Genomic DNA, 26,944 nt, shown 5'->3' with positions numbered 1-26,944 from the left:
ATGAAGTTTCAACATTCTGGTAGTGGTTCTCAAGTTATTGAAGAAGAAGAAATGCTCCCGACAAAGTCATTTTTTGTATCTGACCTTTGGCCTCGAAGTGTGACCTTGACCTTAGACTTAGGGCCCAGGTTTTGCGCATGACATATTGTCTCATCCAGGGAAATATTTGTGCCAACTGATATCTAAATCCTGCCTTGCATGAACAAAGTTATAAAATCCTACTGACCTTTGATCTCAAAGTGTGACCTTGACCTTTAAGCCAGGGTTCTGGGTGTTGCGCATGACACATCGTCTCATCATGGGGAACATTTGTGCCAAGTAATATTAAAATCCCTTCATGGATGGCAGAGTTATGGACCGACAGGAAAAAAGCCCTGTTGACATTTGACCTCCAATTGTGACCTTTACCTTTGAGCTAGGGGTCTGGGTCTTGCGCATGACACGTCGTCTCCTCATGGGGAACATTTGTGCCAGTGATATTAAAATCCCTTAATGAATGACAGAGTTATGGACTGGACATGAAGCAGACCCTGTTCATGCCATGTTAACATTTGACTGCTAAGTGTGACCTTGACCATTGAGCTAGGGGTCTGAAAGTTGGGTATGACATATCGTCTTATTATGAGGTGCATTTGTGCCAAGTGATATTAAAATCCCTTCATGGATGGGAGAGTTATGGACCAGACAGGAGAAAAGCCCTGCTGACCTTTGACCTCCAATTGTGAACTTGACCTTTGAGCTAGGGATCCGGGTCTTGCGCATGACAAGTCGTCTCCTCATGGGGAACATTTGTGCCAATTGATGTTAAAATCCCTTAATGAATGACAGAGTTATGGACCGGATACGAAGCAGACCCTGTTCATGCCATGCTAACAATTGACTGTTAAGTGTGACCTTGACCTTTGAGTTAGGGGTCTGAAAGTTGGGCATGACACATCGTCTTATTATGAGGTACATTTGTGCCAAGTAAGAAAAACTGTTCATTTTGTTCAGTTCTAAAGTAATATAATATATGGAAGTGTTAATTGTTAGCTGCAACAAGAGCTGTCCGTAAGACAGCCAGTGCTTGACTATTCAAACTGTTGTCCCAGAAGCAGGAATAATACCCTAATTGTTAAAATATCTACAGAGTTTCAATCGAGTATCTGCATTAGTTTTGGAGATGTTAACTTGCATGTAAAACTTACCCAGGATTTAAAAAGGGGGCATAATTTGGCCAAAATACATATTAGAGTTATGGGACCTGATGCTATCACCTAGTTTTATAACTCTGAAGACACAAATAAAATTTCAAATCAATATCTGCATTAGTTTTGGACATTGTAACTTGTATGCAAAACTTTAATTAAAACTCTAACTAGGATATTCTAAGCCATATATGCCTTTATATAATAGCTATATGTACTTGCATGCAAAACTTTAACCAGGAAAGGTGACAAAATTTGGCCAAAATGCATGTCAGTTTATGGGACTTGTACTATCACCTAGTTTTATGGAAGGACGAAAACCCACTCATTATTTACTTTTTACCTGCAGACCATAACAAATATTCCATAATTATGGTCTGTATGTAAATCACTCACATCTCTCTCAAACTGTGTCCCTGGAGTATGCACTTGAAATATCAGTAACATTATACTTTCATTCCTTACCTGTTTGATTTTTTGTTGTATGGCGGATCTACACAATCGTAGGCAAATATATTGAACTTATAATGTTTCCTCTTTTCATAGCTTAGTAGCATCCCCTCTTTTACTTTAAGCTCTGCCTCTCCCGTTTCCTTGTTCTTCACTTCTATCACAAATGGAATGTTTTTTCGATTTGAGACAATTTCATATCTGCATATCAGACCTGGAAATAGATGGAATGTATGTAAATAATAATTGTTTGTGACAAATTTTGTGTCACCCATCAAGCAGTTCATGACAAGACGTTGTTAAATAGGTTATTTATTATGTAGGAGTCTTTAAAGACACGCCACAGAATAACAGTTACTGTATTTTGTATTTCCATGATGGTAATTATGCATGATTTACATGAAAATAATTAAGAAATTCAAGTACCTTGTTACAAATTTGAGGAAAAGTGGACCTAACCAAATATTTTAATAAAGAAAATCAACTTTTCTAAGAACAAAAAGGGCCATAATTCTTACAAAATGCTTATCAGAGTTATGGTTCTTGGCCTACATAGTCATCTAAAGTTGATAAACGTATGCAAAGTCTCAAAGCCGTAGCTCCTAGAGTTTTTGAGAAAAGGTGGACCTAAACAAAAAATTTAACCAACGCCAACGCCTACGATCAAGTGACAACAATCCCTTGTAGATTAAAAAAACAACAACAAGAGGGCCAAGATGGCCCTAGGTCACTCACCTGAGAAACACACCATAACAGTGTGAACATGTTTGACCTAATGATTTCATGGAAACAAATATTCTGACCAATTTTTATTAAGACTGGACGAAAAATGTGATCTCTTTAGTGTAAACAAGTATTTTCTTCAAATTGACCGGGTGACCTAGTTTTTGACCCAAAATGACCCACATTCAAATCTGACCTAGATTTCATCCAGACAAACATTCTGATCAAATTTCATGAAGATTCAGTGTAAAATGCAGTCCCTATTGCATACACAAGCTATTTCTTTGATATGACCTAGTGACCTATTTTTTGACCCCAGATGACCCATTTTCGAACTTGGCCTAGATTTCATCAAGGTAATCATTCTGACAAAATTTCATGAAGATCAGTAGAAAAATACAGCCTCTACTGCATACACAAGTTAAATGCTGATGGACGACAGACAGACAGACAGACAGACGCCAAACATCGAGCAATCACAATATCTCACCATTGCTCAGATGAGCTAAAAACAAGAGGGCCATGATGGCCCTATATCGCTCACCTGTTATCATTGCACTTGAGGACAAGAAGGTCCTCAGAAAACATATCTAAGTCGAAATGACAGGAACAACAAAGGGAAGAAATTGAACCAAAAAGAAAAAAAATTCTTACAAGGTACAGATATGTCAAAATATACCTAAAAATTGGAGGTACCATCCATGTTGTACCACAGAAAACTGGTCTCGGTTTTTGCCTATGGCCAATACTAAAAAAGTTACTAAAAATAATTAAAAAGAAAATTATTGTAAGTGAACAAAAGAAGGATCTGCCAAATAAATCTGTTGACGTAAATGAAATTTCAGATCAGTATCTTCATTAGTTACGGAGATATACCCATTTTAATTTGAAATAAAGGGAGGTAATTTGACATAAAATCAGTCCATAGTTATCTACCCTGATTAACTCAGTCCAACTAATGACAATAATGAAATTTCAAATAAGTCCTATAAGTACTTACTGATATAAATCCATTTTGATTACAACCAGGGGAGGTAATCAGATATAAAATAACTTTGGAACCTACGATTGGATCCGATTTGTCATGGAATCCAAGATTTATTGTTGTTGAAGATATTTTGGAAGTTTGTATCAAATAAAACCATAAATGAAGTATCTATATGGCTGCAAAAGCCAAAATAGCCAATTTTGGACCTTTAAGGGGCCATAACTCTGGAACCCATGATGGAATTTGGCCAGTTCAAGAAAGGAACCAAGATCTTGTGGTAATACAAGTTGTGTGCAAGTTTGGTTAAAATCAAATCATAAATGAAGCTGCTATTGTGCAGACAAGGTCAAAATAGCTAATTTTGGCCCTTTCAGGGGCCATAACTCTGGAACCCATAAAGGGATCTGGCCGGTTTAAATAAGGAACTGAGATCTTATGATGACACAAGTTTTGTGCAAGTTTGATTAAATTCAAATCATAAATGAAGCTGCTATTGTGCAGACAAGGTCAAAATAGCTAATTCTGGCCCTTTCAGGGGCCATAACTCTGGAACCCATAATGGAATTTCGCCAGTTGAAGAAAGGAACCAAGATCTTATGGTGATACAAGTTTTGTGCAAGTTTGGTTAAAATAAAATCATAAATGAAGCTGCCATTGTGCAGACAAGGTCAAAGTAGCTAATTCTGGCCCTTTCAGGGGCCATAACTCTGGAACCCATATTGGAATCTGGCCAGTTCAAGAAAGGAACCAAGATCTTATGGTGATACAAGTTGTGTGCCAGTTTGGTAAAAATCAAGTTATAAATAAAGCTGCTATTGTGCAGACAAGGTCAAAATAGCTAATTTTGGCCCTTTCAGGAGCCGTAACTCTGGAACCCATAATGGGATCTGGCCAGTTCAAGAAAGGAACCGAGATCTTATGGTGATACAAGTTGTGTGCAAGTTTGGTTAAAATAAATCATAAATGAAACCACTATTGTGCAGACAAGAAATTGTTGACGCACGGACGGACTGACGACGGACGAAGGGTGATCACAAAAGCTCACCTTGTCACTATGTGAAAGGTGAGCTAATAAGATGAGCCTAAAAAAGACTGAACCCAGAGTAAATGAAATGTCACTGCATAATGTCACTGCAAAATTGCAGTCTGCAAAACAGTCCATGCACCAATCAGTGCATACTGTGTGAAACATCACCAATGATTTCGTATTTACAGCAGATGGAAAGTTAAGTGAATGAAAATGGTAATCATCTCTATTTGAGATTTTGCACTTGCAAAAAAAAGTTTGGGCAAAAGTCACTCCCATTTTTCAAAATGCTCCGGACAAAGTTTTAATTCTTGTATCCTTTGACCTCTAAGTGTGACCTTGACCTTAGACCTAGGGATCTGGTTCTTGCGCATGACACTCCATCTTGTGGTGGTGAACATTTGTGCTAAGTTATATCAAAATCCCTCCATGCATGAAGAAGAAATGCTCCGAACAAAGTTTTCATTCTTGTATCCTTTGACCTCTAAGTTTGACCTTGACCTTAGACCTAGGGACCTGGTTCTTGGGCATGACACTCCGCCTCATGATGGTGAACAATTGTGCCAAGCTACATCAAAATCCTTCCATGCATGGAGAAGATATAGTCCGGACAAAGTCATTCTTGAATTTGACCTTTGACTTCTAAGTGTGACCTTGACCTTAGACCTAGGGACCTGGTTCTTGCACATGACACTCCATCTCATGATGGTGAACAATTGTGCCAAGTTTCATCAAAATCCCTCTATGCATGAAGAAGATATGTTCTGGACAAAGTCTGCGGACACCGCCCACCCATCCATCAGCCCGCCTGCCAGGGGTGTTCCCATAATAGGGAAAAGTTACCAAGCTCTCTGGTAGCCATGTTTCTTGACAAATCGAAATAATTTGAAAATCCTTGTACAAGGTCACACAAGAACCATTTGTTTGAAATTATTTTAAAATTGGGCCAGCAATCTGGAACACTTCAAAGCATAAGGGAAGTCAAATCAATCATCACCCTGGCAACATGGAACACACAAGCACATTTGGAAGGCAGAATTTTTCATCACCCTGGCAACATGGAACACACAAGCACATTTGGAAGGCAGAATTTTTCATCACCCTGGCAACATGGAACACACAAGCACATTTGGAAGGCAGAATTTTTCATCACCCTGGCAACATGGAACACACAAGCACATTTGGAAGGCAGAATTTATCATCACCCTGGCATCATGGAACACACAAGAAGATTATTCGAGTTTCCACTATTATACATATAGGGAAAAGTGAGGAGTGAAAGTGAGGATCATCAAAAGAACATCAAGGCCAAGTTTCAACAAAATCCATTCAGTGGTTTTAGCAAAGAAATCACTGACGATGGAAAGATACATGCAAAGATGACAGAGGGATGGACACTATATCCCTCTGCCATCAGCAGTGGATAGATGGTGTTTATCTAAATACATACTACGTAATCAATCAGTCAACCATCATCTGCCTAAAGTATAATGCCAGTGTTACTTGGAAACTCCTACAAGTATGTTAGTCAAAACAATTTTTATGTGAACAAGAAACACCAAGTTACCAATGTCCTCACAACTGAGTATATATTAAAGAGAATCTACTTTCAACTTAAATTAATTATCCCCGAGTATTTACCGATAACTAGTAATTTGACCATTTTTTCAGGTAAATGTTATATTTACATTTATTTTATTCACCATAACCTAGCAAAAATAAGAACGCTATTCATGTCTCCTATTTCAGTAAATACAGTAATCCTATACAACTGCCAGCCAACCCCAGTAATTAAAAGGTGTAAATTATTGATCAACTTAATGCCATCTAATTCATTGCTGTAGGATTTTGAGGGGGTGGGATATATTCCTAGGAAACTTTATGCCAGCTGCAGCTAGCAAAAACCTGCATCAATCTATATTCAACATCTATCATCACACTAGCAATCCACAACCTATTATCAACTATGGAAGGTAGAATCATTCAGTGCTTCAGCAACCTAGAACCCAAATATCACTACATTACAAAGGCAGAATCTATCACTGCTCTAGCAACCTAGGGCCCATCAATACAGTTGTCCCTATCACCCTTATAATGCAAGACGAAGGATTTATAATTGCTCCAGCAATTTGAAACCCATCACCACCTTAAAAAGGCACAATCTATTGCTCTAGCAACTTGAAACCTATCACCACATTAGGAATGCGAAATCTATTATTGCTCTAGCAACTTGGAACCTATCACATTAGGAATGCGAAATCTATCATTGCTCTAGCAACCAATCCAAACATTAGGAACACAGAATCTATCATTGCTCCAGTTATGAGACTTGATGATGTGCAGTGTTTTTCATTATAGGAGATTAAAAATACTTGTGTTTAGGGTAACAATTTTTTTTTACCTAACTAAGTCACTGGCAGAAAAAAAATCAAGAAGAAAAAACATAGCTGTTGGGGATAATATTTAATTGCTCTGGTAACCATAAACACAGGTCTTTTTTTCTGGCCTTAAAAGAATTCTGCATATTCTCTGTGAAGTATCAAACTCCTCAGAAAGTAAACACTTCTGTGACAGAAAGATCAATGGATGAGAAACTATTGAAAAACAGGTTCAGTTTGGCTAAGTATTGACTCAGTCAGCTTGAGGTATCAATATCACCAGTGTCAACAAACAATACTAAACATTGTGAGGACACAATCTTGTTATATAGAAATAGCCCCTGTATAACACTGACGGTAACAAAACATCCATCAATGTTTAACCCTGTAAGCAATTTGTTAACAAAAATGTCTGTTAAAGTACTGTCAAAGTGAATTAAATACAAGAGCACCGCCTTGCGGGTGCTGACGCCCATCTGATTTTTTTTGTGTAATAGAAATATTGTCCTACCCACGATTTTCTAAGTATAAAATGGGCCATCATTCTTGCAAAAAGCAGGATAGAGTTATGTTTCTTGATGTACAGTGTCCACTTATGATGGTGAAAAACTGTTGCAAGTTTTAAAGCAATAGCTTTGATAGTTTATGAGAAAAGTCAACTTAAACATAATACTCAACCAAGAAAATGATTTTCTAAGTCCAAAAGGGGCAATAATTATTGCAAAAAGCAGGATGGAGTTATGTTGCTTGCTATACAGGGTCAGCTTATGATGGTGAACAAGTGTTGCAAGTTTCAAAGCAATAGCTTTGATAGTTTAAGAGAAAAAGTTGACCTAAACATAAAACTTAACCAAGAAATCTGATATTTTCTAAGTCCAAAAGGGGCCATAAATCTTGCAAAAAGCAGGATGGAGTTATGTTTCTTGCTGTACAGGGTCAGCTTATGATGGTGAACAAGTGTTGCAAGTTTTAAAGCAATAGCTTTGATAGTTTAGGATAAAAGCTGACCTAAACATAAAACTTAACCAAGAAAACTGATTTTCTAAGTCCAAAAGGGGCAATAATTCTTGCAAAAAGCAAGATGGAGTTATGTTTCTTGATGTACAGGGTCTGCTTATGATGGTGAACAAGTATTCCAAGTTTCAAAGCAATAGCTTTGATAGTTTAGGAGAAAAGTTGACCTAAACATAAAACTTAACCAAGAAATCTGATATTTTCTAAGTACAAAAGGGGCCATAAATCTTGCAAAAAGCAAGATGGAGTTATGTTTCTTGCTATACAGGGTCAGCTTATGATGGTGAACAAGTATTCCAAGTTTCAAAGCAATAGCTTTGACAGTTTAGGAGAAAAGCTGATCTAAACATAAAACTTAACCAGGCAACGCCGACGCAGACGCCGACGCCGACAACCGCTCAAGTGATGACAATAACTCATCATTTTTTTTCAAAAAATCAGATGAGCTAATAATATTAAATCAATGCATATATACAATGTCACCACAATTACAGTTCACCACAAGAGCTGTCTGCTGACAATGTGCCCGACTATGATTACACAAAGAATTGATGTATTAAGTATGGGGTCAAAATATTACCACAGAATTTAAAAAAGAAAAATAGATAAGACAAACAAATTATGTAAATTATGTTCCTGTATTTGTGGAACTGGATAAGTATTGCACTATATTATGGCAATGTGTGACCATGATGGTAACAAAGTCGCATATCAAACAGTTCAGACAAAATATGGAATGATATATGAAACTTAACTAATTTCTATGTCAAATGTTGGACGACAGCAACACTCGACTATTCAACATCTTTGTCAATTGAATGAATATAGAAGTCCAACAAGAGTGCCAGAATGTCACAATATACGCCCGTCACAGCAAATTTCTTTACTCTAGCAAATGGATTTGCAAATGGAATTTTAATTTTGTGGTTGTTTAGTAATCATTGTAAGTCTTTTGTTTTTCCAAGTCCACAAAAAAACTCCTTACCAGGTAGAGATACCTTAAAATACACCTAAAATTGGAAAGTAACATCTATGTTGTACCACAGAAAAGTGGTCTTGGTTTTTCCCTACGGTCAATTATAAAAAAAGTTACAATATAAGTTATTTATAGTAACAACTAAGGGAAGTTAATCTTAAAAAAAAAAAAAAAAAAAAAAAAATTGTAAGTCCACATAAAAATCTTTACCAGGTAGAGATTGGTCAAAATACACCTCAAAATTGGATGTAGCATGCATGTTGTACTACAGAAAAGTGGTCTCGATTTCTCCCTACCACTAGTAATGAAAAAGTTACAATATAAGCTATTTATAGTAACAACAAAGGGAAGTAATTCTAAAGAAGGGAACTGCACATGACACTTCGTCTCATGATGGTGTATAATTGTGCCAAGTTACATCAAAATCCCTCCATGCATGAAGAAGAAATGCTTCGGACAAAGTCATTCTTGTATCTGACCTTTGGCCTCTAAGTGTGACCTTGACCTTAGACCTAGGGACTTGGTTCTTGCGCATGACACTCTGTCTCGTGGTGGTGAACATTTATATCAAAATCCCTCTATGCATGAAGAAGAAATGCTCCGGACAAGGTTTTCATTCTTGTATCCTTTGACCTCTAAGTGTGACCTTGACCTTAGACCTAGGGACCTGGTTCTTGCACATGACACTCCGTTTTATGATGATGAACAATTGTGCCAACTTTCATCAAAATCCCTCTATGCATGTAGAAGATATGCTCCGGACAATGTCTGTGGACGCCGCCCGCCCGCCAGGGGCGTTCCCATAATAAGTCCCATTTTTCAAACAGGCGTATAAAAAGGGGCATAATTTTGTAAAATTGCATAACAGGGTTATGGAACCTGTACAATGCATGTAAGCTCATACAGGGGGACTAATGTCTCTCAGGTTTTTAAGCGAGAATTCAATGTCATCTTGGCAGAAATGGCGATGTAAACAAAGAAACGGGAGGTTTTTCTTAAACAAGAGGACCATGATGGTCCTGAATCGCTCACCTGTTCCCACATGACCAAGTTTTGAACTGAGTATGACGTTGTTTTTTTTTATTATTTGACATAGTGACCTAGTTTTTGAGCTCATGTGACCCAGTTTTGAACCTGACCTAGATATCATCAAGATAAAAATTCTGACCAATTTTCATGAAGATCCAGTGAAAAATATGGCCTCTAGAGAGGTCACAAGGTTTTTTTATTATTTGACCTACTGACCTAGTTATTGACTGCACATGACCCAGTTTCGAATTTGACCTAGATATCATCAAGGTGAACATTCTGACCAATTTTCATGAAGATCCATTTGAAAGTATGGCCTCTAGAGAGGTTACAAGGATTTTCTATTTTCAGACCTACTGACCAAGTTTTTGACCGCAGTTGACCCAGTTTCAAACTTGACCTAGATATCATCAAGATAAACATTCAGACCAACTTTCATACAGATCCCATGAAAAATATGGCCTCTAGAGAGGTCACAAGGTTTTTTTAATTATTTGACCTACTGACCTAGTTTTTGACGGCACATGACCCTGTTTCAAACTTGACCTAGATATCATCAAGGTGAACATTCTGACCAATTTTCATGAAGATCCATTTGAAAGAATGGCCTCTAGAGAGGTCACAAGGTTTTTCTATTTTTAGAACTACTGACCTAGATTTTGACCACAGTTGACCCAGTTTCAAACTTGATCTAGATATCAACAAGATGAACATTCAGACCAACTTTCATACAGATCCCATGAAAAATACAGCCTCTAGAGAGGTCACAAGGTTTTTTTATTATTTGACCTACTGACCTAGTTATTGACCGCACGTGTCCCAGTTTCGAACCTGACCTAGATATCATCAAGTTGAACATTCTGACCAATTTTCATGAATATCCATTCAAAAGTATGGTCTCTAGAGAGGTCACAAGGTTTTTCTATTTTTAGACCTACTGACCTAGTTTTTGACCGCACGTGACCCAGTTACAAACTCGACCTAGATATCATCAAGATAAACATCAAGACCAATTTTCATACAGATACCATGAAAAATATGGCCTCTAGAGAGGTCACAAGGTTTTTCTATTATTTGACCTACTGACCTAGTTTTTGACGGCACATGACCCAGTTTCAAACTTGACCTAGATATCATCAAGGTGAACATTCTGACCAATTTTCATAAAGACCCCATGAAAAATGTGACCTCTAGAGTGGTCACAAGCAAAAGTTTACGGACGGACTGACGGACGGACGCACGGACGACGGACGCTGCGCGATCACAAAAGCTCACCTTGTCACTTTGTGACAGGTGAGCTAAAAAAAAAGCATGTAAGTACATGCTTATTTGCCATTTGATCGAACTGCTGATATACTCTTTCGATAGCCACATGTGTAAGGTGAGATCGACACATTCATTTTTGGTCGTACAGTTGACAGTACAAAAACTATTGAAGGGACAAATTGATATGAAGTGACTGTTTTTGGATTTCTGTCATGTTTTTGTGCAAGTTTTGTTAGATTGACTGTATTACGTACTATATTACTATATCTCAATTTCATTATCTTTTAAAGTACCAAAGGTATGTCTATAAACAAAGCTTTCGAAACAAGAGGGCCATGAAGGCCCTGTATCGCTCACCTGACCTACTGACCTAAAGATCATCAAGATTAACATTCTGACCAAGTTTCATCAAGATATGTTCATAAATGTGGCCTCTAGAGTGTTAACTAGCTTTTCTTTTGATTTGACCCCGTGACCTAGTTTTTGACCCAACATGACCCAGATTCGAACCTGACCTAAAGATCATCAAGTTTAACATTCTGACTAAGTTTCATGAAGATAAAGTCAAAAATGTGGCCTCTAGAGTGTTAACAAGCTTTTCCTATGATTTGCCCCCATGACCTAATTCTTGACCAAACATGACCCTGATTGGAACTTGACCTAAAGATCATCAAGTTTAATATTCTGACTCAGTTTCATGAAGATATAGTCATAAATGTGGCCTCTAGAGTGTTAACAAGCTTTTCCTTTGATTTAACCTAGTGCCCTAGTTTTTGACCCCAGATGACACAGATTTAAACCTGACCTAAAGAGCATCAAGATAAACATTCTGACCAAGTTTCATTAAGATATGGTCATAAATGTGGCCTCTACAGTGTTAACTAGCTTTTCCTTTGATTTGACCAGGTGACCTAGTTTTTAATTCTACATGACCCAGATTCAAACTGGACCTTAAGATCATCAATATTAACATTCTGACCAAGTTTCATGAAGATATAGTCATAAATGCGGCCTCTACAGTGTTAACAAGCTTTTCCTTTGATTTGACTGGTGACCTAGTTTTTGACCCCAGATGACCCAATATCAAACTCGTCCAAGACTTTTTTAAGGATAACATTCTGACTAAGTTTCATTAAGATTGGGCCAAAATTGTGACCTCTAGAGTGTTAACAAGCTTTTCCTTTGATTTGACCTGTTGACCTAGTTTTTGACCCCAGGTGACCCAATATCGAACTCGTCCAAGACTTTATGGAGGGTAACATTCTGACCAAGTTTCATTAAGATTGGGTCAAAATTGTGACCTCTTGAGTGTTAACAAGCTTTTCCTTTGATTTGACCTGGTGACCTAGTTTTTGACCCCAGATGACCCAATATCGAACTCGTCCAAGATTTTATGGAGGGTAACATTCTGACCAAGTTTCATTAAGATTGGGCAAAAAATGTGACTTCTAGAGTGTTAACAGTCAAATTGTTGACGACGGACGGACGGACGCCGGACACAGGGTGATCACTAAAGCTCATCTTTGAGCACTTCGTGCTCAGGTGAGCTAAAAATGCAAATGAAAATAATTCCACCTTGGTGACCTTGACCTTGGGTATAATGGGCCCAGCCCCTGCACATACTTTGTTTGTATGCTGGACGATGTTTATATGAAGTTACAGTAAGATACCGTATTTTCCCGTATTAACGCCCCCGGGGGCGTTACATTTTCCAAAGAGGGGGCGTTTATTTGAGGTAAAAAAATAAACAAGAGGGCCATGAAGGCCCTGTATCGCTCACCTGACCTACAGACCTAAAGATCATTAAGATTAACATTCTGACCAAGTTTCATTAAGATATGGTCATAAATGTGGCCTCTAAAGTGTTAACTAGCCATTCCTTTGATTTGATCCTGTGACCTAGTTTTTGACCCGACATGACCCAGATTCGAACTTGACCTAAAGATCATCAAGTTTAACATTCTGACTAAGTTTCATGAAGATACAGTCATAAATATGGCCTCTACAGTGTTAACAAGCTTTTCCTTTGATCTGACCTAGTGACCTAGTTTTTGACCCCACCTGACCAAGATTTACACTTGACCTTAAGATCATCAAGATTAACATTCTGACCAAGTTTCATTATGATATGGTCATAAATGTGGACTCTACAGTGTAAACTAGCTTTTCCTTTGATTTGACCTGGTGACCTAGTTTTTGATCCTACATGACCCAGATTCAAACTGGACCTTAAGATCATCTAGATTAACATTCTGGTCAAGTTTTATTAAGATTGGAATTGTGACCTCTAGAGTGTTAACAAGCTTTTCCTTTGATTTGACCTGGTGACCTAGTTTTTGACCCCAGATGACCCAATATCGAACTTGTCCAAGATTTTATTGAGGGTAACATTCTGACCAAGTTTCATTAAGATTGGGCCAAAAATATGACCTCTAGAGTGTTAACAAGCTTTTCCTTTGATTTGACCTGATGACCTAGTTTTTGACCCCAGATGACCCAATATCGAACTCATCCAAGATTTTATTGAGGGTAACATTCTGACCAAGTTTCATTAAGATTGGGCCAAAAATGTGACCTCTAGAGTGTTAACAGTCAAATTGTTGAAGACGGACGGACGGACGACGGACGACGGACACAGGGCGATCACTAAAGCTCACCTTTGAGCACTTCGTGCTCAGGTGAGCTAAAAATGAAAATTTTTACAAAACTTAAAAACATCGTTCAAACTAGCTATAAAGTGTTTCTGTGTTGTTTAATCCCCCTAAAACGTAATTATTTGGCATCTAATTTAATGCAGTGTGTCTTTTATGCATTTAAATACGGTACCTCGTGTATTCCATGTCTGGCTTTATGACACGCTCGCGACACTACACATTACGTCATGACCCAAACAGCTGTGTACTCCGATAACATTTTCCTTAGTACATGCGGGTAGCTAATAGCGCAATACACAATGTCAATGGTTTGACACGCTGCTGTGCCTGCTTTTAAATTAAAAGTTCTTAAAACTGCCGAAGAAAAGGGTATATCGTAAACACATTGCTGCAAGTTTGTTTAAGGAAGCGTGTGCGCGAGTGGTGTAAAAACAAATCAAAAATGTATTTACCGTTTAATTTTCTGTTACGTACCGTACTTAGTACAAATGTTTTGGCTTTACGGTACATGGACTGTTTAAAAGTGTGTTTAATTTTTAATACATTGGACTTTAGTACTGTAAATTACTTATTATGTGGACTTATAAAAATGAGGTAGGTGATTTTTTCCCGTTCTTGTTGACTTTTTTTCCCTCCAAAATGGGTGGGGGGCGTTAATTAGAGGGGGGGCCTTAATTCGGGAAAATACGGTATAAGCAATAGTAACTAGAACTGTCACAGGAGTGACTCATACCCCCACCATACGGTCTTGTCACAGAAGAATGGCAACCATAAGGAATCTTAAAAATACTTTGGAGTACTTCATCCTGGGCTTCCACATGTAAGTAATACTAGTATAATACTAGTAAAGTAATACTAGTAAATATATTAAATCTCTTATATTAGAGATACACTAAAAGTGAATACAAAAAAGTGTCTTACCGACCCATGTTACCACAGAAAAATGTTTTTATTTTTTACATAGGACTTATAATAAACAAGAGGACCATGATGGTCCTGAATCGCTCACCTCTTCCCACATGACCCAGTTTTGAGTATGACGTCGTTTTATCTATTATTTGACATAGTGACCTAGTTTTTGAGCTCATGTGACCCAGTTTTGAACCTGACCTAGATATTATCAAGATAAAAATTCTGACCAATTTTCATGAAGATCCATTGAAAAATATGGTCTCTAGAGAGGTCACAAGGTTTTTCTATTATTTGACCTATTGACCTAGTTTTCAAAGGTACGTGACCCTGTTTTGAACTTTACCTAGATATCAAGGTGAACATTCTCACTAATTTTCATGAAGATCTCATGAAAAATATGGCCTCTAGAGAGGTCACAAGGTTTTTCTATTTTTATACCTACTGGCCTAGTTTTTGACCGTACGTGACCCAGTTTCGAAACACACCTAGATATCATCAAGGTGAACATTCAGATCAATTTTCATGAAGATCCATTGAAAAATATGGCCTCTAGAGAGGTCAAAAGATTTTTCTAATTTTAGACCTACTGACCTAGTTTTTGACCGCAGTTGACCCAGTTTCAAACCTGACCTAGATATCATCAAGATGAAAATTCAGACCAACTTTCATACAGATCCCATGAAAAGTATGGCCTCTAGAGAGGTCACAAGGTTTTTTTATTATTTGACCTACTGACCTAGTTTTTTAAGGCACGTGACCCAGTTTCAAACTTGACCTAGATATCATCAAGATGAACATTCTGACCAATTTTCATGAAGATCCATTCAAGGGTATGGCCTCTAGAGAGGTCACAAGGTTTTTCTATTTCAAGACCTACTGACCTAATTTTTGATCGCAGTTGACCCAGTTTCAAACTTGACCTATATATCATCAAGATAAACATTCAGACCAACTTTCATACAGATCCCATGAAAAATATGGCCTCTAGAGAGGTCACAACTTTTTTTTATTATTTGACCTACTGACCTACTTTTTGATGGCACGTGACCCACTTTCGAACTTGACTTAGATATCATCAAGATGAACATTCTGACCAACTTTTTATGGAGATCCATTCATAAGTATGGCCTCTAGAGAGGTCACAAGGTTTTTTCTATTTTTAGACCTACTGACCTAGTTTTTGACCGCACATGACCCTGTTTCGAACTTGACCTAGATATCATCAAGATGAACATTCAGACCAACTTTCATATAGATCCCATGAAAAATATGGCCTTTAGAGAGGTCACAAGGTTTTTCTATTATTAGACCTACTGACCTATTTTTTGACGGCACGTGACCCACTTTCGAACTTGACCTAGATATCATCAAGATGAACATTCAGACCAACTTTCATACAGATCCCATGAAAAATATGGCCTTTAGAGAGGTCACAAGGTTTTTCTATTATTTGACCTACTGACCTAGTTTTTGATGGCACGTGACCCACTTTCAAACTTCACCTAGATATCATCAAGGTGAACATTCTGACCAATTTTCATGAAGATCTCATGAAATATATGGCCTCTAGAGAGGTCACAAGGTTTTTCTATTTTTAGACCTACTGACCTAGTTTTTGACCGCACGTGACCCAGTTTCGAACTTGACCTAGATATCATCAAGATGAACATTCAGACCAACTTTCATACAGATCCCATTAAAAATATGGCCTTTAGAGAGGTCACAAGGTTTTTCTATTATTTGACCTACTGACCTATTTTTTGACGGCAGGTGACCCACTTTCGAACTTGACCTAGATATCATCAAGATGAACATTCAGACCAACTTTCATACAGATCCCATGAAAAATATGGCCTCTAGAGAGGTCACAAGGTTTTTCTATTATTTGACCTACTGACCTAGTTTTTGACGGCACGTGACCCACTTTCGAACTTGACCTAGATATCATCAAGGTGAACATTCTGACCAATTTTCATGAAGATCTCATGAAATATATGGCCTCTAGAGAGGTCACAAGGTTTTTATATTTTTAGACCTACTGACCTAGTTTTTGACCGCACGTGACCCAGTTTCGAACTTGACCTAGATATCATCAAGGTGAACATTCTGACCAACTTTCATAAAGATCCCATGAAAAATGTGACCTCTAGAGTGGTCACAATCAAAAGTTTACGGACTGACGCACGCACGCACGCACGCACGGACGACGGACACCGCACGATCACAAAAGCTCACCTTGTCACTTTGTGACAGGTGAGCTAAAAAGTTAGAAAAATACCTAAAATATTGAAAATCTAAAAATAGGATTTCTAAAAATAGACTAATTCCTGGAATTTAAGGGGAAGAAACTCAGTACAAAGGTTAAAAAAAGGTTACTTCCCTTTGGCTCTAAGCCAATCAGAATGAGATATAGTGAAAATACATCAAAATTAACCTTAAATTCTAGGTAAAAGGGGACACAATTCAAGAAAAATAGTGTCAGAGTTATGCACCTTGTGTCACATGATGTGGGTGATGAGGTGGAACATCTATTTTAAGTCTGAATCAAATCCATTCAGTAGTAATTGAGATATAGTGAAAATACATCAAAATTAACCTTAAATTCTAGGTAAAAAGGGGCATAATTCATGAAAAATTGGTGTCAGAGTTATGCACATTGTGTCACATGATGTGGGTGATGAGGTGGAACATCTATTTTAAGTTTGAATCAAATCCATTTTGTAATAATTGAGATATAGTGAAAATACATCAAAATCAACCTTAAATTTAAAGTAAAAGGGGACATAATTCATAAAAAATTTATGTCAGAGTTAAGCACCTTATGTCACATCATCTGGGTGATGAGGTGGAACAACTATTTTAAGTTTGAATCAAATCCATTTTGTAATAACTGAGATATAGTGAAAATACAACAAAATTAACCTTAAATTCTAAGTAAAAGGGGACATAATTCATGAAAACTTGGTGTAAGAGTTATGCACCTTGTGTCACATGATGTGGGCACATGATGTGGGTGATGAGGTGGAACATCTATTTTAAGTTTGAATCAAATCCATTCAGTAGTAACTGAGATAAAGTGAAAATACATCAAAATCAACCTTAAATTCTAAGTAAAAAGGGGCATAATTCATAAAAAAAATGGTGTCAGAGTTATGCACCTTATGTCACATGATGTGGGTGATGAGGTGGAACATCTATTTTAAGTTTAAATCAAATCCATTTAGTAATAACTGAGATATAGTGAAAATACAACAAAATTAACCTTAAATTCTAAGTAAAAGGGGACATAATTCATGAAAACTTGGTGTCAAGAGTTATGCACCTTGTGTCACATGATGTGGGTGATAAGGTTTAACATGTATTTTAAGTCTGAATCAAATCCATTTGGTAATAACTGAGATAATAGATTTCGGGACGCGACGGGACGGGACGGGACGCGACAGGACGCGACAAAACTGACTCCTATATACCCCCCTCAAACATGTTTGGTGGGGGTATAACAAAGATATGACAGAAAACAAAGGTTGCTGGAAAACTTTAACCTTAAAAATAACCTAAGTATAACACCTTGGTGACCTTGACCTTGGGTATAATGGGCCCAGCCCCTGCACATACTTTGTTTGTATGCTGGACAATGTTAATGTGAAGTTACAGTAAGATATAAGCAATAGTAAGAAAGAAAACAAAGGTTGCCGAAAAACTTTAACCAAGAAAGCTCACGCCAACGCCGGGGTGAGTAGAATAGCCCCCCTATTCTCCGAAAAGTAGAGCTAAAAACGGCCATAATTCAACCAAAATAGATGACTGAGTTATGTACTCTTGCCTACAGGTGGAGATCATGATGAGAAGCAAGTGTTCCAAGTTTCAAAGTCAAAACAGTTTTGACAAAAACGTGGACAAGTTTGTACCGAAACTGAACCAATTTCTGAGTCCAAAGAGGGCCATAATTCAGGCAAGATAGTTGACAAAGTTATGTGCTCTTGCCTATAGTTCATGATGATAAGCAAGTGTTCAAAGTTTCAAAGCGAGTACAGCTTTAACTACAACTTATTTTTATATTTTTTAGGCAAAGAGCACAAGATTCCTAACTTTTTGTTTATAATGAACATTATTTACTGCCAACAATGTAACATTTGTTAAATGTAATATAATACAAGAGCTCGTAGAACACGAAATGCCTCCATTGATGCATTCAGTAATTGCACAAGGAAGAGAAATTACTTGATCACTGTACACAAAAGTTCTAAAGTTCTGCATCAATGTGTCCTTGACCTTTGACCTATTGATCTCAAAATCAATAGGGATCATTTGCTGGTCATGACCAACCTCCCTATTAAGTTTCGTGATCCTAGGCCAAAGCGTTCTCAAGTTATTATTCAGAAACAGTTGAACTGTTCCGGGTCAATGTGACCTTACCCTTTTACCTACTGACCTCAAAATCAATAGCTGTCATCTGCTGGTCATGACCAACCTCCTTTTCAACTTTTATGATCCTAGGCCCATGGGTTCTTGAATTATCATCCGGAAACCGTTTAACTGTTCCAGGTCACTGTGACCTTGACCTACTCACATCAAAATCAATAGGGGTCATTTGCTGGTCATGAACAATCTCTCTATTAACTTTCATGATCCTAGACCCAAGTGTTCTTGAGTTACAATCCGGAAACCGTTTCACTGTTCCAAGTCACTGTGACTTTGACCTATTGACCTCAAAATCAATAGAGGACATCTGCTGGTCATGACCAATCTCCCTATCAACTTTCATGATGCTAGGCCCAAGAGTTCTTATCATCTGGAAATGGATTTTTCTACATACCGACAGACCGACCTACCGACATCTGCAAAACAATATACCCCTCCTTCTTCAAAGGGGGGCATAATAACTGCAAGTGTTATGCTCAAAAGCAGTGAACTTTCAAGGATTGACATGCTTGTTTGAAAAGTGTGCAGGTTGGGACATGAAATGATGAGTGCTTTTCTCTTAGCGTCCTTTGTTTAAACTTTTGAAGTTGAACTTACTGTGAAAATTTCTTTTAGAAGTATTGCAAACGTTCCTATGCCACTGAAAGGCAGAACATGACTTCAAAATGGTAACAACTCTAAGATATTTACTTTGTCATACTGAGACTGCCAACAAGAAATACACAAGTGGGCCCTGAACGCCCTGTATTGCATGAACCTGACCTAGTTCTTATCCCAGATAACCTATATAATTAGGCCTAGATTTCATAGAGACAATCATTTTGACCAAATTTTATGTAAATCAGGTAGATCATTAACCAAGTTTTTCAACAATTTGACCTAGTGATATAGTTTTTTACCACAGGTAAACCATTTTTTAACTTGACCTACATGTAGATTTCATACAGACAAACAATCTGACACAGAGGATATAACACCAGTGCCTCTTCATACTGAATTTTTTAAACAACTGAAATAAAATACTAAAATAAAAGGCTCTGCTGAGCATTTCATCAATTTTGTTCATAGTTCAAATTTTAAGTGGAAAGTCACAAATCATGTAGTATTCTTTTTATCACATGTTAGCTTTTCTTACCGAAACTTCAAAATTCTACTTTCTTGAACTATTATAAACAAGTCAATTCAACAAACAGCACCTACAACGACTTTGTCAAAGCTTTATTACACTTGTGTAATACAAAATTTATGTAATGGCTTTTTATTATATACCTATATAAATTCTGTAAAAAGTACAGCTTGTTTTTCACGAGGAAATACGAACAGGCTGAAAACAAATCCCGGATTGTACCTCAAAACTCCGGATTATACCCCTCCGTATTGCATGTTGCCGGACTATTTTCATTAATATGCATAACCTGACCCAGATCTATAAATAGTGCACAAAAAACCCCACTCAGTTCTATTTTCAGATCGATAACAACGAATAACCTTGAAGAAAAACTGTTTCATCCATTTTGTGTTGTTTTGCTGTTAAACAATTATTATGTGTAAGTTTGCTTTTTCTGTCATTTTTTTTCATCAAAATAGCTGAAAAACGATAATGATTTCCAAAAGGTGGCAATCAATACTTTCACGACTTTAAACGAGTGACAATCAATGATTGCAATGTATAGTATATTCCTGCGCGAGCTGAACAAATAGTTATTTTTGCCGATGGGTATTTAGTCATCTTTTGAATAAAATAACAACAAGTAAAATGTAGGAGGTATATAATAAAAGGGTCATTATAACAGTAGCTTGATCTGGGATGTTGTATTCGGCTCTCGTTGATTTTGTGGGCGGATCACACGAAGCGCGGAAGCGCCTCGTGTGATCCGCCCACAAAATCAACTCGAGCCGAATACAACATCCCAGATCGCGCTACTGTTATAATAACCCTATCATATTACACCCACGACATCAAACAATGATAAAAAAAGATTTATAATGATCAAGTTGAAAAAGTGTTAACAAACTTTTTCTATGAGTATGACTAAACCCAATGACCTAGTTTTTTCTCAAGTGACCCACTTACAAATCTATCCTGATTTTAAACAGACAAACATTATTACCAAGTCTAATGAAGATCAGGTAGAAAATGTGGCCTTCTGATTGACATGTTATGATTTTACCAAGTGACCTAGTTTTTGAACTAGATTACCCAGTATCAAACACGAAAAACATTCTGACAAAGTGTTATGAAGATCAAGTAGAAAATGTGGTATCTAGAGATTTAACAAGGTTTTTCTATGATTCCATTTAGTGGCCTAGTTCACAATCTTGGGTAACTAAGTTTTGAGCTTGACCTAGATTTAATAGAGACAATCCTTCTGACAAAGATGTTAGTATGACGATCAAGTAGAAAATGTGACCTTTCGAGTGTTTACAACATCCTTCTATGATTTAACCTAGTGATCTAGTTTCTGATAAAATGCAACCATTTTTTTTTTTGAATTTTGAAATTTATCTAGACTTCATTGAGAAAAATATTCCAACAAAGTTTTAAGAAGCTAAAATAGAAAATGTGACCTCTAGAGAGTAAACAAGGTTTTTCTATGATTAGACCTAGTGTTTGACCTCAGTTAATCCAGTTGATTCCATAGACACAAACATTCTGACAAAATTTCATAAGGGTAAGGAAGAAAATGTGACCTCTAAAATGTTAAAGTTTTTCTATTAATTGACCTATTGACCTATTTTCTGATCCCAGATGACCCAGTAAAGACCTCGTTCAAGATTTTATTGAGGGTAATATTCTTACCAAGTTTCGTTAAGATTGGTCTACAGTTGTGACCTGTGTAGAGTGTTAACAGTCAAATTGTTGATGATGAACAATGACACAACAGACACTGGGTGAACATAATAGCTTACTTTCAGCACTTGGTACACAGGTGAGCTAAAAAACTTACGTGCAGATCCAACCGTATCATTATCACGAGCAGCCAGTCTCGGCTCAAGACGCACTACAGTTTCACCTTCCCGTATTTTACCTCTAAACAACGGAATGTCTCGGCTATTTTTGTACTGTGATATTATCTCTGGTGTGTAAGCATTTGGCTCTGAAATGAACAAAAATACTTACAAATGTCTTCATTTAATTAAAGTAAGTACGACATATCTATAAATCTTTTATAAGAGCCTTAAAGACTGTAGATATTCAAATGCTAGCAATCAATACCTACATGCAAATGTATTAATGTCAACTACAGTAAACCAATTTTTTTCGCACCAATCATATTTGTGTTTTACCGTCCCATACAGTTCACGCATGACAGGCATGACTCAGGGGTTCCATTTGACCCGGGACCCCGGGTCCGGACCCGGGAGATTTTCAAAAGACGTTCAAAGGACCCGGCAGAATACTTGCCTGTGCGTCCTTCGGGACCCGGGGCATTTTCCTTTGATAATCCTTTCTCTTATCATTAATTTCCAGCAGTAAAACTATTTCCACGATAGACACGTGTATTCAAAATAAACACTCGCGGTCATGCCCTCCTGTCTTTCTGCCTTTGATCTCTGCTAAATCCCGCCCTTTCTCCTGTAGACATGCTTCGCTGATTTTTTTAACAGCAAGTTACGTCACGGCGAGTGCACATAGGTAACAAGAATCAATGAAGTGTTGAAATTAATTGATAAAGCGAATCACGTGTACTGTCAAAAAAGGCGCCAATTATTAAATTATCATAAGCAGCTGAAAACCGAGCATGTGAAAAGTGCCCTGCAAGGTTTTTTCATGCCAACTTTAAATCAGACCATTGTTAGTGATCATATCGTAATTTCAACAAGAAACTTCACAAATTTTGATGAATTTTGAAAGCAAAAATAAGTTTAGAATGTCCGTTCACGGGTCTAATTACACCCGATGTCATATGCATATTTCCAAAATTCCTTAATAAAAACTGACTTTCAATGCAGTTTTTAATGACAAGTAGCATCATTATTCGAGGAACTATCGCTGATTTAGCTTAGTTTGACAAGTAAATAGAGCAAAAAGTACTTTCCGATGACATTCTGAAAGTGTACCAGTATCTGGATAGTATATTTTGGATACATTTTTATTTTTTTATAAAGTGTTCTAGCACTTTTCTGTTATTAAAAATGAAATGAAATATTGAAGAAAACCCTAATCAAAGTAAAATGAATTTTGATAAATATTAGTTTACAATATAAGACTTTAATTATGACCTGAAACTGACATTTTTATCATGCTGTAACATGATCTTGGGTTTATTGTTTTCTTAGGTAAAGATCTACGTATTACTGTATAAACAAGAGATCACAGAGTGATCTTGGCGCCCACCAATGTGCCATTTTTGAGTGTTCCAAATTTCAAGACTTAATGACTAGCTCAAGGTCAAATTTCATTTCCGTACACAACACTGTGCATGTGGTCCAAATTCGAAAGCTGTAGCTTGAGAAATGTGAAAGTAGGTCACTAGATCAATTTCAAGGATAAAGTTCTTTGTACACAAAATTATGCATGTGCATCAAGTTTGAAGGCTGTAGTTTGAGAATTTGAAAGTAGGTCACTAGGTCAATCTTAAGGTCAAAGTTTATTTCGGTACACAAAACTATGCAAGTGGTCCAAATTTGTAGGCTGTAGCTTGTGAAATGTGAAAGTAGGTCACTAGGCCAAAATCAAGGTCAAATTACACTTCAGAACACAAATCTATGCATGTGCTCCAAATTTAAAGCCTGTACCTTCAAAAATGTGAAAGTAGGTCATTAGGTCAATGTCAAGGTCAAAGTTTGTTTCGGTACACAATCCTATGCATGTGGTCTAAATTTGAAGCCTGTAGCTACAGAAATGTGGAAGTAGGTCACTAGGTTAATCTTAAGGTCAAAGTTCATTTCGGTACACAAAACTATGCAAGTTGTCCCAATTTGAAGGCTGTAGCTCGAGAAATATGAAAGTAGGTCACCAGGTCAAAATCAAGGTCAAATTTTATTTCGGAACACAGAGCTATGCATGTGGTCCAAATTTGAAGCCTGTACTTCAAAAATGTGAAAGTAGGTCACTAGGTCAATGTAAAAGTCAAGCTTTGTTTCGGTACACAAAACTATGCATGTGGTCCAAATTTGAAGGCTGTAGCTTGAAAAATGTGAAAGTAGGTCACTAGGTCAAAATCAAGGTCAAATTTCATTTCAGAACACAAAACTATGCATGTGGTCCAAATTTGAAGCCTGTACCTTCAAAAATGTGAAAGTAGGTCACTAGGTCAATGTCAAGGTCAAAGTTTTTTTCAGTGCACAAAACTATGCAAGTGGTCCAAATTTGAAGGCTGTAGCTACATAAATGTGAAAGTAGGTCACTAGGTCAAAATCAAGGTCAACTCATGTCAAGGTTCATCTTGCCACTCAAAACCATACATGTGGTCCAAATCTGAATGTTGTAGGTTATTGACAAGAATATTTTAAAAGCTTTTCCCTATACAAGTTTATATGAACAATGTGACCCCCAGGGCGGGGCCATATTTGACCCTAGGGGGATAATTTGAATAATCTAAGTAGAAGACCACTAGATGATGTCACATACAAAATATCAAAGCCCTAGGCCCTGTGGTTTTGAACAAGAGGTTTTTCAAAGTTTTTCCCTATATAAGTCTATATAAACCATGTGACGCCCCGGGGCGGGGCCATATTAGACCCCAGGGAAATAATTTGAATCATCTTGGTAGAGGACCACTAGATGATGCTTCATACCAAATATCAAAGCCCTAGGCTCTGTGGTTTTGGACATGAAGATTTTCAAAGTTTTTCCCTATATAAATCTATGTACATTATAGAAATAAACAAAGGGCCATAACTCATTCAAAAATTGTTGAACCAGTCTGATTTTCAGGGGGACACAACTAGAGTACCAATACATCATTCTGACAAAGTTTGGTCAAAATCCCCCTGGTAGTTTCTGAGGAGATGCGATAACGAGAAATTGTTAACGGAAGGACGGACGGAATGACGGACGGACGGACGGAAGGACGACGGACCACGGACGCAGAGTGATTTGAATAGCCCACCATCTGATGATGGTGGGCTAAAAATATAGTCAATTATACGGACATGTTGGGACTCCTGTATTTTGAAAAAGGACCTTTCAAAATTTGAGCCCAAGGGTCCTGGGACTCTTGGGTTTTCGGGTCTAGTGGAACCCCTGATGACTGCATGCGTTGATGGTCGCTTTCGCGTAGGAAGACATTTTTATTAATTCTGCAATTACAAAATTTTAACAGAGAATTTCTCTTCGGTGATTTCTTTTGTATAAGTCATATCACTTCAAATCCATTTTCCAGCTGATATCGCAAATGCTTACCGCTGCTTTCTTTTTGTTAACCAAGGACTACTTTCTTCATGCCAATCTGGCAGTTCAAATCTAAAGGCTTTCATCTAGTGTCTTTGCATTTAGCCTAACTAAAGCAAGTGTCTTTGAGGAGACCCTTGCTAAAAACCTTGTTGATTGTTGCATTATTCAAACTTTTAAATATAACTGTAATAATACATAACTAAGTCATAATGATTCTGAGTACAAGATTAAAGAAACTTTGATATATTTATTATGGTAATTGATTGATCATCACAAAAGAAGCATTAACACATTTAAAAGTAATCTGTTGTTTTAATGACAGCTGACTGATCTTATTTTGAGAAAGTGTTGTAGGGTCAAGGTCAAGGAAAAGTGAGAAAACATGAAAAATTCGCTGTGAAAATTTTAGACTAATGATGTATATTTGTGTAGGTAATCCAGGAAATTTCGGATTTAAAGTGTGCATGAACGTATGTCACGCAGGGGGCTCACTAGACTTTAAAAGTCAAGAGTCAATGACCCTTGAGGTCAAAATTTCAAGGGCCAAAATGAAATTTTCATGAGTCAATGTCCAAATTTCAGGAGTCAACCACTGTGAATGCATTGTACTGTACATGGGTTTGAACTTCCGGATTCATAAGGACATGTTTTTGTCCTTTACCACAACTAGCTCCAAAATCAAAAAGGCTTTTCTGAGCCATTGTTATTAATCCACATGAACCTTATACTGAACTTATTTTTTGTCCATTATGATTGGAAACATTAAAAGTTTTCATAAAATGGCGTAATGTTCGTGGCCGTTAATAGTTTACCGAGGAACAATTATTTTTTTAACAAAAATATGCCATAATTGTTACTGTTGATAATAAATTATTATCTAAATCAAAATTATTCCTGCTCACCAATTGAGTTGGTCCCAACTATCGGTCCATTTAAAAATTACTGTCAGATCTGTGACTGTAGACAATTCTGTTAGGAGTTGTCTAGGGTTACGGACCTCCTTTTGCCAGATATTGTGGGTTGTTTACATCTTTAATTTGGTAGAAAATTAAATATCAAATACAACTTAATCAATATAAAAGTATAATAAAATTGCAACTTTAATCAAAATGGTTTACAGATACCACTATTCTCCCGATTAATTACTTTTTCTTCCGAGACGTAAAAATTCGAGGAACTCCAAATGAGATAATTGTTCCGTGCTGATTTATTTTATTGTAATATAAATTGTTGATAAAAGATGCACCAGAGTAACAAACTCTCAAATGAATGATATTTGAAATTCAGCAGAAAAAAATAAACTGATTAAAACAAACATTACCGTATATTAAAAGGCTGTGAACCCATTCATGTTGTTCACAATTAACAATAAATAATCAACATTGAACAGCTTGTTTTATAATCACTGTTTAGGGTTCTAGCCAGGCTATTATAGCCAGTCGCGTGCATATGCCTTCAGGCTTTGAGTTGTATATTTGACATCCCTTATTTCCCCCGTCATCCCTTAATTGCCAAAGCGACGTGTCTTAAACGCATTCCAATAAACAGTGATCAACACCTCGAGTAATCCGATAGTGT

The 26,944-nt window shown here is 37.0% G+C and overlaps 1 protein-coding gene across 1 annotated transcript in view; it reads right to left on the bottom strand.

Moving 5' to 3' along the window:
• Positions 1-26,944, bottom strand: part of LOC123539361 (calsyntenin-1-like) — a 128,939-nt gene that overhangs the window by 83,460 nt on the left and 18,535 nt on the right. The window contains exons 2-3 of the mRNA XM_053523303.1: positions 21,975-22,124; positions 1,653-1,851 (exon numbers count right to left, since the gene is read on the bottom strand). Of these exons, the coding sequence (XP_053379278.1) occupies positions 1,653-1,851; positions 21,975-22,124 (349 nt within the window). The remainder of the gene's footprint in view (positions 1-1,652; positions 1,852-21,974; positions 22,125-26,944) is intronic.

This window comes from Mercenaria mercenaria, chromosome 14 (genome assembly GCF_021730395.1).
Source record: "Mercenaria mercenaria strain notata chromosome 14, MADL_Memer_1, whole genome shotgun sequence".
In the NCBI taxonomy this organism is placed as follows: Eukaryota; Metazoa; Mollusca; class Bivalvia; order Venerida; family Veneridae; genus Mercenaria; species Mercenaria mercenaria.
Note: the sequence above shows the minus strand (reverse complement) of the source record. Positions and strands in the feature narration are given on the sequence as shown.